The sequence below is a fragment of the Hippopotamus amphibius genome, chromosome 3, assembly GCF_030028045.1.
Source record: "Hippopotamus amphibius kiboko isolate mHipAmp2 chromosome 3, mHipAmp2.hap2, whole genome shotgun sequence".
NCBI classification, from domain to species: Eukaryota; Metazoa; Chordata; class Mammalia; order Artiodactyla; family Hippopotamidae; genus Hippopotamus; species Hippopotamus amphibius.
Window position 1 is genome coordinate 71,374,555 of NC_080188.1, and position 13,630 is coordinate 71,388,184.

The 13,630-nt window shown below is 52.3% G+C and overlaps 1 protein-coding gene across 2 annotated transcripts in view; it reads left to right on the plus strand.

Moving 5' to 3' along the window:
- Positions 1-4,942: 4,942 nt before the first annotated feature.
- WFS1 (wolframin ER transmembrane glycoprotein) overlaps positions 4,943-13,630 on the plus strand; it is a 30,918-nt gene continuing 22,230 nt past the window's right edge. Inside the window, exons 1-2 of one of the 2 annotated variants that reach the window (XM_057729966.1) lie at positions 4,943-5,088; positions 12,629-12,861. In XM_057729966.1, the coding sequence (XP_057585949.1) occupies positions 12,630-12,861 (232 nt within the window). In that variant the 5' untranslated portion in view covers positions 4,943-5,088; position 12,629. The remainder of the gene's footprint in view (positions 5,089-12,628; positions 12,862-13,630) is intronic. The other variant, XM_057729967.1, reaches the window with a different exon arrangement.

Consider the following 13,630-nt stretch of genomic DNA (forward strand, 5'->3'; position numbering starts at 1 on the left):
ACAGTTCTGGAGCCAGAAGTCTGAAATCAGGATCACTGGGCTGAAATCAAGAAGAATTCATTTCCTGCCTCTTCCAGCATCAGTGGCTGCTGATATATCCTTGGCTCGTGGCTGTATCACTCCCATCTTCAAGGCCAGCATCTTCCAATCTCTCTTTGCTCCATCTTCACATCACTTTCTCTATGTGTGTGTCAAATCTCCCTCTGCCTCTTCCTTCAAGGATACTTGTGACAGTTTTTGGGGTCCACCTGGAAAATCCAGGATAATCACCCCATCTCATGTAATTACATCACATGTCATGTAGTCACATCTGCAAAGACATTTTTTTTCCCCAAATAAAGTAACACTCACAGATTCTAAGAGGTAGGAACATTTTTGATATCTAGGGGACCATTTTTGGCCTAATACACTGATGGTCTGAAAAAGGCCCCAACTCTGCCGTCCTTCAGATGCTAACTCACCAATGTCCTTCCTCACTTTTCTTTGTACACTTGACATGTAGCCCAATGCCTGAAACTGGTAGGTCAATAAATGTTTGCTGAGTAAATTGAAATGGGCTTTAAATAGGAAGGAGTAGGCAAGCACATGAATGCAGATTCTGAAAACAAGGAGGCATCAGAGAAACTGCAGATGGGACAATAGGACTGAAGTGTGGCAGGCATTTTTAGATGTCCCATTAAAAAGTCTGGACACTGTCCTGAAGGCAAGAAAGAGCTCCATATGAAGCCATTCATTCCTTCATCCATTCATTCATTCAATACTCAACAGCAAAGAACACAGTTCGACATTGTGGGGGAGTGAAGACAGGCCTCCTAGAGAGATGGCATTGAATGAGGACAAAAGCTGTGTTTTGATAAGTTCTCTTAGTATTTCCAAGTTTTTGCCTTATGAGTTTGGGTACTCTATCAGTCAGGGTTCTCTAGAGAAACAGAACAAATAGGGGATATCTATATCTATACCTATACCTATATCTATATCTATATCTATATCTATATCTATATCTATATCTATATCTATATCTATATCTACATCTACATCTACATCTACATCTACATCTACATCTACATCTATATATCTATATCCAGAGAGAGGTTTAAGGAATTGGCTCGTGTGATTGCGGGGGCTGACGAGTCCAAAATCTGCAGGGCAGGCTGGAGACCAAGGGAAAGGTTGATGTTGCAACTCAAATTTGAAGGCCATCTGCTAGCAGAGTTCCCTCTTCCTCAAAGGACCGCAGTCATCACCTCTTAAGGCCTTCAACTGATTGGGTGAGGCCCACCCACATTATAGAGGGTCATCTGCTTTACTCAAAGTCTACTGGTATAAATGTTACTCTCATCTAAAAAAATATCTTCCCAGCAACATCTAGACTGGTATTCGATCAAATCCTGGCCTTGACAAATTGACACACGAAAGTAACCATCACAGCTGCTATATTTTCTGATGCATTAAGATTTATGACTGTTGAATCTCTGTGGATTGTACCTTGCACCATTACATAATATCCCTCTTTGTTCCTGTGAATGCTTTCTGCCCTGAGTTCTTTATACAACATTAATTTGTCATTCTGGTTATCTCTTAAATCTCAGTTTTCAAATGTAGTCCACTTTGGACCTCTATTCGTCAGCATTTTTGGTGCATGCCTTGTAAACAGCACCTAAACTGGACTTGGATTTTATCCCAGTCTTAAGAGCTTTTGATAGGAAATTCAGCCCATTCACATTTCTCATGAAAGTTGATATCCATGGTTTTAAACTTTTCATCTTTTATTAGATTTTGTCATTATTGCTGTTATTTCCTTTTTTTCTCCCTTTCTTAATTTTGTCTCTTTACACATTCTCTCAACCCTCCCAACCTCCACCCATTAATTCAGAAGTTCTACGCAGCTTCTTTTTCACTAGCTGGTGCTTTACAATTCCTGATAGTCATAATTAAACTGATATTTCCCTGTTGATGTATGAAAAGTAAATGGTAACAATGCCCCCCCTCCACAATGAGATTTTCCTCCCCATCTCTCCTGGCACAAGATCAGACCCTTGTACTTCTCCACTCCACCCCTTGCTTGCTCAACTCATGGGTTTTGCTAAGATCAATTCTGTTTTTTGCTTCCAGGCTAATACAGGTTTCGTTTCTAATATGTGGCTTATGTATCAAGAATCCCTACTTAGCAATTATTGTGCAGAATCCCAGGCATATTTAGATTAAACCACATGTTTTGCAAGGGTCATTGCTCACCACCATTTTCTGTATGATTGAACTGTGTCAGTGAGAGGGAAACTTCCGTGGGCAAAAGGGGCCTTCTGTGTGTCTTGTCATGTCAAGTCAATTCCTTCTTTCTTTTGTCCTGACACATGAATTCCATTATAGCAGGGGAAAGGCTCAGTGATCAGACAATCAGAATCGCTAGACATTGTCCCAAAGTTGCCTAGGAATCTGGCACCTCTCTGATTCTTCTTCTTTTGGATGTGACTACTTCTTTCTGGAACTCTGCAAGACTTTCTCATAACTTATCCTTGGAGTTGGAAACTTCATGGTATAGCGTCAGCCCAGAGACATTTCCTTCTAGAATTTCTTTCATTTCCATTTCCCCTTCACCTCCTTTGGAAGTGCCTGTTCTTTACATGCTGTACCTCCTGGAATTGCCCACAAACCTCTCATTTTCTGCCTGATGATTTTCATGTGTTTCTCCTCCACGTTTTAAGGTATTTACTCCACATTATCTTCCAGTTTGCTAATTTTTCTCACCTCAACTGTTCTCTTTCTGAATTTACCTACAATTTTAAAGTTTCTTCATTCCATGGCATATGTTAAATGGTTCTGTGCTCTGACTAAGCTTTATTTTCTCTCTTGCCTCCCCAAGAGGAATCGTTCAATCTGTCCTCTTCCCTCTGTTTATTGGGTCCCTTCAAAGATTTTTGTCCTCTACTTGATGGTGATCTCTTGGGCAGTGGTCAGCCAGTGAGGGTGGAAAACAAGCTGTTTACGTTCTTGTTGACTGTGACGAATGAGTTGGAAAAGTCCTGCCAAGATGCTGGAAAAGGCATCTCTGCTCCCAGCCTTGCAGGTGCAAGGAGGGCTGCTGATCCCAAGGGTGGGCTGCAGGAGCCATTCAGGTCAGTTTCCAGCCCTCCAAGCTGAAGGAGAGGATGAGCAGTAAAGACAGGTAGGTTAGAAATAAAAGAATCTGATTAGTTTTCAAAGAGTCTCTAATCTCCCAATAGATAAATGAGAGAGAGAATCGTTCTTAAAATTAAGAAATATGAAATGTCCAGCCTCCTAGTTACCATGGAAATGCAAATTGCAATTGCAAAGAGGCCATTTTTCATTTACCATGGTAGTCACGGGTAAAAAGTAAAGTAATTCCCCAAGCCAGTGTGTGCTCCTTGAAGGTAAACTGGAGGCAACTTTGAGAAACTTACTTTGGTAAAATGTATCTATAAGAAGCCTATTAGGATCCAGTGATTCAGCTTCTTGGACTCTGTTCTAATGGACACATACATGTACCAACACACGCAGTGTGATCATGGTGACTTCTGGAAACTCTTTCTTGAATATACATAAACCCCAAAATGTGAACAGTAATAGCATTTGAGTGATTTTTTCCTTCTTTCTACTTTGTGTAATTCTCCAAATTTTCTGTAATTAATATCTTGTAAGGGGGAAAGAGTTCTGTGTGACTTTAGACAATTAACTATGTCTGAGACCCAATTTTCTCATTGATAGAAATGAGCCCAGTGCCACCTGTCTCAAGGGTTATTGGAGGTGAAATGAAAAACCTGGAGATGCGAAAACCCCCCAAACTGAGCCTGGGGCAGGGTGTGTGCTGCTTGATGCCTGTTTCCTTCCTTCCTCTGTGTCTCACAGGGTCAGATGAGAAGATGGGGATGGGATGGAGCGGCAGCTGGAGAATAAAGTGAGGTGCCCTATGTGAGCCTCATGGCTTTAACAAAAGTCCCTGAGGTAGTGTGTTCAGTGGCTAGAACTCATCCCCTGAACCATCTGGAATCTTTGCTCCCAACATGTTGGTCATGTGTTTCCTGCAGCCATTCTGAGCCACAGTTTCTGCAATGATAACCCAGGACAGGCATCTCAGGTTGGCTGTGAGGACCAGACATAGAGCAGGCACAGCCCAGGAGGAGCCCTGCACCGCCAGCAGGGCCTTCACAGCCACAAGGCTGTCTCAAGTATAGACCTTTGCCCTATCTGCAGACCACACCTCTCAGACCCCAGGGCAGGACCGAAAGAAGAGGGTTTCCAAACTGCCTTAGCCTTGCATCACTCTCTGGACCAATAATGTATATTCTTAAATGAATCCCTCAGTTACCTTGTGAAAGCATGCTACGCTGCATTTGATTTCATGCATTTAAAGCAGCTCTTGGTTACATGTACACATTTAAATGGGCCACATTTTACTATCCCCGCTCCTCTGTTAGGGGAGTCCTCTCCATCTTAGGTGCGGCCAAAATTAAGGCGTCTGGTGCATAGTAGGCGCTCAACGTGTTAATATTGCAATAGTAATGATAATGAATCTGAAGCTGGGGGCCCTGGGGCCAGCATAGTGAGTGAAATGTGGTCCAGTCTTGTCCGAGGGTCCAACCACCTGATACGAACCTAGCGTGCGGCCTCCCCAGTAACCTGAAGGCTTGTGGGCGTGGCGGGGCGGGGCCGGGGCAGGGCTCGGGCCGAGTCCCCTCGGAAACTTTCGCTGTGGGCGGGTCGGACCCGCCCTCCCGGCGACCTCGGCCCTGGTGGCGCAGCTGGCCAGTAGGAGGCTGCCAGGCGAGGCGCCCTGTGATTGGGGGAGGCGCGTTGTGATTGACAGGCAGCCCGGTCGCTCAGCGGGCCGAGTCGGCGCCGCGTCCTCCGGGCAGCGTCGGGAGTGGAGGGCGGTACGCGGCACCGCCCCAGGCCCCGCCCATCCCCTCTCTGTGGGCCGCGCTCGCCTGCTTCCACTGTAACCAGCGCTGCCCGCTCGGTCTTGGTTGCTTCCTTTTGGCACCGATCCGTTTAGCTCCTCCCGAGCAACTTTACAGCGAGCTTTGCGTCCCAAGGGCGTCGCGGCGCCGCGTGAAGCCCACTTGCGGGCTGGTGAGTACTTCAGGGCGAGGGCAGTCACAGGGGGGCTGGAAAGATCACCCGGAGCACCTGGAGTTGCCGCCCGCCTGCGCTTCATTTTCCCCATCTGAGCGGATGGGAGGCTGGTACCAATGTCCCCTGCAAGCTCCCCAGAAGTTGGAGGGCCGGGGTCCCGCCGTCTCCGCGACCCTCACGGCAACCCCTGCCTGGGCCTCGATCGCGTCTTCCTCCCGGGATGCGCGCCCCCGCGACCCCAGCCCGGGCGCCCCGCGCATCGTGGGGGGCACCGCGGTCTCCGAGCACTGTCACGCCAGCGAGCCTGGCTTAGAAACCCCACTACGGGCGGGAAAACCGGCCTCAGAGGCAGGCGGATCGTAGCGCTGGGAACCTGGCGGATAGAAGGGGCGCTCCTGCCTTGCGCCCCACAACACCGGTACCGAGTTGCCCAGTCATGGCCCTTCCTCCGCAGCCGTCAGCGGGCTCGGTAGGACCCCGGGCCACCCTCAGTGCCCCCGGGGCCACTGGAAGGCCCCTGGACCCCCTGATGGGCGCTGCGGGGGGGGGGGGGCAGGGGGGTGTGCGCGCGCGCTGGGGGTTCATTCCCCAAGCAGGAACCCGGTCTCCTAAGGGAGCAGATTCTGAGTTAGGCTGAAGCCCCCACTGCCCACTTAGAATCTATGTAGCAGTGTGCTCCCCCTGGGGCTCCTCCTCAGTAAGGTGTTGTGGGGGGCAGTGGCAGCCCCTGGGCCCTGGCTGGTGTGAACCTGGCCCTCAGGAACATCAATTTCTGTTTTGTTTTTTAAATATTTATTTATTTATTTATTGGCTGCATTGGGTCTTCATTGCTGCGTGCAGGCTTTCTCTAGTTGCGATGAGTGGGGGCTAATCTTCATTGTGGTGCGAGGGCTTCTCATTGCAGTGGCTTCTCTTGTTGCGGTGCATGGGCTCTAGGTGTGCGGGCTTCACTAGTTGTGGCACAGCAGCTTAGTTGTTCTGCGGCATGTGGGATCTTCCCGGACCAGGGCTCGAACCTGTGTCCCCTGCATTGGCAGGCAGATTCTTAACCACTGTGCCACCAGGGAAGTCCCCAGTTTCTGTTTTGCTAGATGAAAACTTTCTGGGAAATCTGACCCAGCCCTTTTGGGTGTGATGGAGCTGGGCCCTCTCACACCATTGGTTGTAGCTGATGTTAAGAAATTACCAGGAACTAACATTTGTACCGTATTTGTCCCTTCCAGTAGTCTTAGGGGTAGGAATTATAGCCCCATTTGACACATGAGGAAGTTGAGGCTCATTGGGGTTTGGTGACCTGCCCGAGACCCCACAGCTGATCAGGCAGAGCGTGGTGGGAGACCTCTGCCCCTGAGCAGGCACTGAGAATGAGTGCCTGCCTCTCCTCACCTTGGACAGTGACCCCTGGCACTTGGCCCATTTGTAAAGGGCTTTCTCTTCTGCTGGGATCCATCACTCAGAGAGCAATGCCCTGGGTACCCAGTGTGCTGGCTGCCTGCCCTCACTGCAGCCCCAGTGAGGAAGCCACGTCAACAGAAACCCAGAGACCACACTTTCCACTGCCTGTCCTGTCCCTTCTGTCTCCAAGGGGCTGTGATTCTCACTGCAACCCCTCAGCATCTGACCAGGGATTCAGAGGAAAGCTCCTTTATATACTTGCTCCCCTAGCAAATGGACCTTTGACTGGACAGAGGAAGGGTTGCTGGGAGACCACATCTCATTTTCTTTTCCAGGATGGAAGGGTGTAGAAGGCTCCCCACTCAGGCCTCCCCTGCCCCTCCCAGGCCAGGGCTGGGCAGGCCTTTGGGCGGGTCAGAGAGGGGAACCTAGTTCAGTCCCCGACCCCCAAAATACCTGTGCTGTGGGACAGAGACCAAATCCTGGTCTTCGATGGTGGTGCTAAGAAGAATCACGATAGCAAGGTTGCTCTGCTTCATACAACCCCTCCCCCTCCCAGGTCACCTCCTCAGAAAGTGGCACCAACACCGTGGCCCTAAGCCACAAATCAGGCCCCATTCTGCCCCCTCCCTGCCCCATTCAGTTGGTGATGCTTTTGTCTCTCCTGGCCCAGGAGCGCACTCAGATGCCTGCCCTGAGCCAGGCATCTCCCTTCCCCTGGAAGACTGCCCAGCTCCCTCCCTGGTCTCCCTGGCATGTCCCCACACAGCCCTGATGGTTCTTTAACTGCCACTGCACCCCAGCACTAAGCCTGGCACTTGTTCAGGCCCTTGGGACCCACCCCAAGTTCCTGGCTGCCCGCTCAGGCTCTTTTCTCCTTCCTGTGCCCCCTCCCCAGAGTCACTTCCCAGCTACCAGCACCTTCCCAGCCACGTTGTGGGCTCATTCTCTGTCCACTGTCTTTTCTTCTGAGCAGCCCCGCTCTGAAATGTCCACACACCTCCACTCCTCCCTCCCTTCACCCTTGCTTGGCTCATACCCGCTTGTCCTGAAGGTTTAGTCAAGCCCTCTCGTCCAGAATCCCCACCCTGCCCCTTTCCCACCGCCGAGGGTGGCCCCCTTCTGTGCTTGCAGCCCCCAAGGGCTCCATCCTCGTGGTTGTCAGTGTAGGTGTCGTCCGTCCCACTTGGACTGAGCTCTCAAAGGCCGGCCGTATAGCATCCTCTGTGGAGCAGGGCCCGGCACGGGATCCGCCCACAGTCCACGCCTGCTGACCCACCCTGGCCAGGCGTGGAGCATTCCCAGCTTGACTCCCCCTTAGTCCTGGGAACTTGGCACCCTGGGTAGAGCCGGAATGTTCCTTGGTTTGGCCCTTAATACTCTGGGGCAAAAATAGGTACCTGGGCATCTCCAAGGGCTTTGTGCCCTTGTCTTGAGGAGCAGCCCTGTGCCAGGTGGCTGGGCTATCCAGGCCGGAGCAGACATCCTAGACCCTGGGAACCCTGGGGCCCTCTCTCTTCAGGCTCAGTCACAGATGGGTTTTAGAATAACATTTTGTTGTAATTCCAAAACCTTGTACATTCATTATAGAAAATTAGGGAAGTACCTTCAGAAAAAGAATAAAACTACCTGTAGTCTCTTCACCGAGACATAGACAGTATAACCTTTTGGGGACATTTTCTTCCATCTTTTTACGAAGGTGAATTTTGGTTTCATCCTAAATCGACTCAGGGCAATATCTCATGCTGCTTTAAATCCTGCTTGACAGCATTATACAAACATTTCCTTATCTTTAAACGTTCTCATACAGGTTGTGGTTAACAGCTGTATAGTGTAGCACCGTCTGGAGGGGCTGTGAGTTTCACACCCGCCCTCTCTGGATGGTGCTGGAAAGTAAGCTGTGATGGACACCAGAGAGGTGCTCTGTAAGAGCAAAGGCGTGGAGGTCCACGGTGGCAGGTGGATGTGGAGAAGCAGCAAGGGGGGTGGACGTGAAACCGTGGGCATCCCTGGTTATTCCCCTGGGCTGGGATCATGGTGGTGGAGGCTCTGCTCAGAGGGTGCAGGACCATCTTTAAGGCTTCCCACGGGGGCTTGTTTCAGAGGTGGGGGCGGCCCCCCTGGGGGGAGAGCAGAGTGGGGCCAGCCTGAGCAAAGGTTGGAGAGCTTGGGCTTAAGTCCACATGAGATCATTCTCCACGTTTCAGTAGATGCATGGTCCCAGCAGCCCTCTCTGGGGGTGGTAGCCCCTCAGCCGAGCTCCGTGGTGCTGGCATTTTGTGTTTTGATGGGATAAAAATACGCCTGGGTGCTCATGTGGAAAGAATGCCAGCCACTCTGGTTTTCTGGATCTTACACAGTGACAGGTTCCAAGCCACCGCTGTGGTCGCGGGGCAGCAATGGGGGTTGACTGGCATCGGAGGAGCTTTGGAGCTGGGGTGGAGCAGGGTGCTGATGTTCTCCTTGGGATTTGGGATTCCAGGGTTGGGCTGGAGGGAGGGGTCTGTTTCCGGTCACACAGTGAGATGGGACAGGCTCTTCCCCAGCCAGGGCTCCTTCCCCCAGGCCAGGATGCCTTGGGTGTACCTTGCAACGCAAGGAGGCAGGTATTCTGAGTGAATGAGCTGTAGCCCCTGCATTCAGGGCCTCCAGTGTCAAAGGAAAGAAGACAGAGAAGAAAGGACCAGACACCATGTGGGTCCCTCCACCAGATCATCTGAACCTTCCTGTGACCCATCCATGGCAATGCATCATTTCGTTTAAGATAACAAGGCCTTTGATCCAGAAAGGGTTTGGCCAACTCTTAGGGAACCTGAAAATTAATCCTCCTTTATTCATCCATTCTCACTAATCAGAGATTTTACTTTAAACTGTTTTATTTTGATTGTATGTGACATGCATAATACTTAGCCTAACAGGCCAACCAGAACCTGTGTTTTCTTAAAATTCCTCTTATAAGGTGTCTCTTAACTGAATATGCCTTTTTTAGCACCTGGGAGAAATGACTTGGTTTTTTTTTTTTTTTTTAATGCTTTATAGTTTGCAGATTGCTTTCTGTTCCTTCACACCCTTACTCCCCATAGCACCCCTCCATGGGAGGCATTATTCCCACTTTACAGATGGGGAAACTGAGAGCCTGTGAGGTTAAGTAGTTACTAATAAAGGGTAGCACTGGGATTCACTCCCCATGTTGCTTCTGGTGGAAAACTTGTGTCCTGCTGGCCAGGGATGGTGCTACCCCTCCTGACCCGGGGCTCCTTGTGGAGGGGGAGACAGATGAGGCAGGTGAGTCCTTCTAGTCCACCTGTGGCAGAGAGAGGGCTCTGAAGGAGACATACCCTGAGTGCTGTGTGGTTACCTGAGAGCAGGTGATGAAGACAGGACTCAGGACAGAGGCAGCTGGGAAATTCCCAGAAGGAGGCCAGTTGGGCCCTTGACCTAACAATGCCTAGGACTGGGCCTGGGGGACAGGGAAGAGCCATTCCAGGAAGGGGGCGCTGCAACAGCTAAGGCGTAGAGGTCGGACAGCAGGTTTGGGAGTGAGTGACAGGGGAAGAGAAGGCGTAGTGGGGGTCGGATAAGAGGGGAGGGCAGATTTTGAGAGGCCTCTTGTTCAGAAACAAACTGTTTTGTTACAAGCTGCAAGGCCTCGGGCAAGGATCTCATGTTTCTGAACCTGAGCTTCCTCCTCTGTGAAAGGGGTGAGCATGGAAGGACCGGCCATTTCTCCATCCATCACACCAGGGTAACAGCAGTACCCTCATTGCAGGCCACGTAAGACCTCCCCCTCGGCCCTCCTCCCGCCGAGAAAACCAGTAGAAAGAGCTGAGAACGGCACGTTCTGGACACGTATGTTGCATTGTTATTAGTGACAGAGGATCCTTGGCTTAAGTCAGCTCTCAGAAGGCCAGCTGCCCTCTGCCTCTCCAAGAAGGTGGCGCCTGATTTGGGGGCAGTGGGAGCCACGGAAGATGGCAAGGTTGGACGTGGCCCCGTGTGGTTTGTCTCGGGTCAGCCGGTGACCTGTACAGCTGGGTTCTGTCTGTGGAAATCACCAGCTGACTTCCCCCGCCCACAGCTGGCCGCCTGCCCACTGAGTCTGCACGTGCAGCTACATGACGAATTTCACAAAAATTGCCTCATTGTTTGGTTCCCGGAAGCCCAGCGTTTGGAAACAGCACCAAGCTCTGGGTTAGTTTCCAAGCAGATCCATGTGGCTTGACTCGCTTTTGGTTTGCAGCCAGGGGGATGTTTTAAAATAAGGGCTTAGTCCCTCGGAGGGAGGAATGTCCGGATTGAAATCTCCAGGGTCCTTTGGCAGACACAGATCTGATCTCTGGGACCCATCTCTAGTTGGGAGTGGAGCAGACATGGTTGTGTAGCCCTAGGGAAGTGGTGTGTGGCACCTAGGCCCCCCTCAGACTCTTGCTGTGACAGCAGTCTCCATACACATGTCAGGCACCCACTCTGGCAGGCTCGGAGCTTGGAGCTGGGCACTGCGGATGCCTGGGAACCTGGCCCCTTGTGGTCTCTGTCTCACGTGGTCCTCACCATATCCCCAAGTATGAGACGATGGTCCCCATTTACAGTTGAGGAAACTGAGGTGCAGAGAAAGACGTGGCCTGCTCAGGACCACAGAGCTGGTGGGCACAGCCAAGGGCACGGCAGCCGTGACGGGTTAGGATGGGAGCCGGATTCCTCACTGCTGGCCTTTCCCTGCTCTGTGCTCATTTCTTCATCTCAAAGAAGAGGATGGATATGGCCTTGAGGCTGCGCTGGAGGTCATGGGATCCTTGGGGAACCGCCGCATGGTGCATGTGGTCCCGACTGCGGCAGGGTCTGTGTCTGATCCTGGTCTGGGATCCTGGGGCTGGGGAACTCCTAGAGCTCTTGGCCCCATGCTCTGGGGCTCGAGGTTGCCCATAATTCTGTCAGTGGTGTTTTTTTCTGTGTTACTAAACAGCATTATTGACTAATGGAGGCCTTTCTCCTGTCGTAGAGTCTGTGCCTGCCAGTCTGTTCCATTTATCTGTTCTGACACACCAGCCTCGTGGTTTCCGTCACTCCACGTCCAGCATGTGTTCATATCTGGTGCATTCAAGTTCCCTGATTTTTGTTCTGTGGTTCAGGCCTGGCATAGAGGGCTTGGGAGTTGGGCAGGTCTGACTACATCCTGGCTCCAGGGGCTGTGTTCCGCCCTCCTCTTCTCCTTCGCCCTCCTCCCCTCTCCCCCCTCCTCCCCTCTCCCTCCTCTGCCCCCTCCCCTCCCCTTCGCACATTCATTTAACTTTTGCTCTGTATCAGTGTATTTGTTTCCTAGGGCTTGTCTAAGAAATTTACAGAAACTTGGTGGCTTTAAACAATAGATATTTATCGTCTCACAGTTCTGGAGGCAGAAGTCCGTGGTCAGGGTGTTGGCAGGGTTGTTTGTTCCGGGGGGCTCTGAGGGAGGGTCCTTCCTTGCCTCTCCTGGCTTCGGCTGTTGCTGGTGATCCTTGGCACCCCTGGGCGTGCAGCTGCATCTGTCCAATCTCCGCCTCCTCCTTCACGAGGTGCCCTCCTCTCTATGTCTCTGTGTGTTTCCCTCTTCTTATAAGGACACCAGTCATTGGATTAGGGCCCACCCTAAGCCGGGATGATCTTATGTCAGGATCCTTGATTGCATCTGCAAAGACTTCTTCTTCCAAACAGGGTCACCTTCACAGATTTTGGGTGGACGTACTTGGTGGCCAGCTTTCATCCCAGCACAGCCAGGCACTGTGCCCAGGGCTCTGTGTGGACCATCTCACTGAATCTTCATGACATTCCACATCCCCACTTCTTAGACGAGCACACCTGAGGTCCCATGGCTCATGCCTGGTAAGGCAGGGATCCAAGGCCTTGAGACTTAGGGCCCGGCTCATGCCTGCTGTAGGACCTGCTGAGCTAGCCAGCCTTGCGTGTTTCCTCCCTCGCTGTCCTCCCTGTGAGGTGGGAGAGTCTTACAGGGGCTGTTGTGACGTTGAATGAGATCATATAGAACACTGGACAGCCCTCACCCTGTTTCCCTTTTCCGTCCCCTCTCTTTACCAAAAACTAGAGGCCAGAGCAAACTGGTCTTGGCTGGCCTCACGTGTCTGACCCTCAGCTTTTTTCGCTGCAGGATGGCCTCCAGCGCCCCTCCTCCGAGCCCCTTGGGCCCACAGCCTCCACCGCCGCCACAGCCCCAGGCCCGCTCACGGCTCAATGCCACCACCTCGGTGGAGCAGGAGAAAGGTGGGGCACCCCGAGCCCCCGGACCCCAGGTTGGACCTGGACCAGATGGGAGAGACACAGCTGCCCCAGCTGTGCCCCGGGCCTCGCCTGCCAGGAGCCGAGAAAGGGTGGATGGAACAGGTAAGGGGACAGGGCCTGGGAAACCAGATTGTAATTCCCTGGGGCTGTTCTGGAAGCAGGGTGTGCACCGGAGTCCTGGCACATGGTCCAGGCGCCTCTGCAGGGTTCCTCCTGCAGGGTGTCCCCTGTGGTCAGGGGCCCACCCCTTCCATCCAGGGCCTCTCGGCTCTCACCTCACAGCAGGCTTTACTCCTGAGTTCACAAACTTGGGCTGCAGCAGACTTCACACTTGCTTATTTTATTTATAATCAAATGCACCAGCTCCCACCTGTTCAGGGACTTGGCAAGTGGTCCACACCAGGCACTGTATGGCAGGAGGTGGTGGGAGGAAGGCTTCCCTGCCCCAGCTGGTCCCGCCCAGCACTCGGGACAGCCCACACTGACCCTGTCCACCATGGCCACTTCTCAGGGGCCATTAAGTCAGGCAGCTCTGCTTGGTCTGGGGGCCCCACTTGGCCACTTCCCTTGGGGACCAGCTGCCAGCCTGGAATGTGCCTGGGCCCAGGCCCGGGTCCCTGCTGCCCTCTGGCCCACCATCCTCCATGGGATGAGACGGTGTGAGGACCCGAGTGGGATAGGATAGCTGGTTGTGGTGCCGGCCACCTTGCTGACATTGGGGGAGGGACACCAGGGTTTAGTCCATCCTCTGTCCAGCTGCTACTCACTGAACACAGCCCTTTGCCGGCCTTGAGTGGCCATTGGCGGCACAGGTGAGTCAGGCCTGCTCTCTGCCTCCAAGGAGTCTATGGTCTCGTGGAGAGCAGAGGGA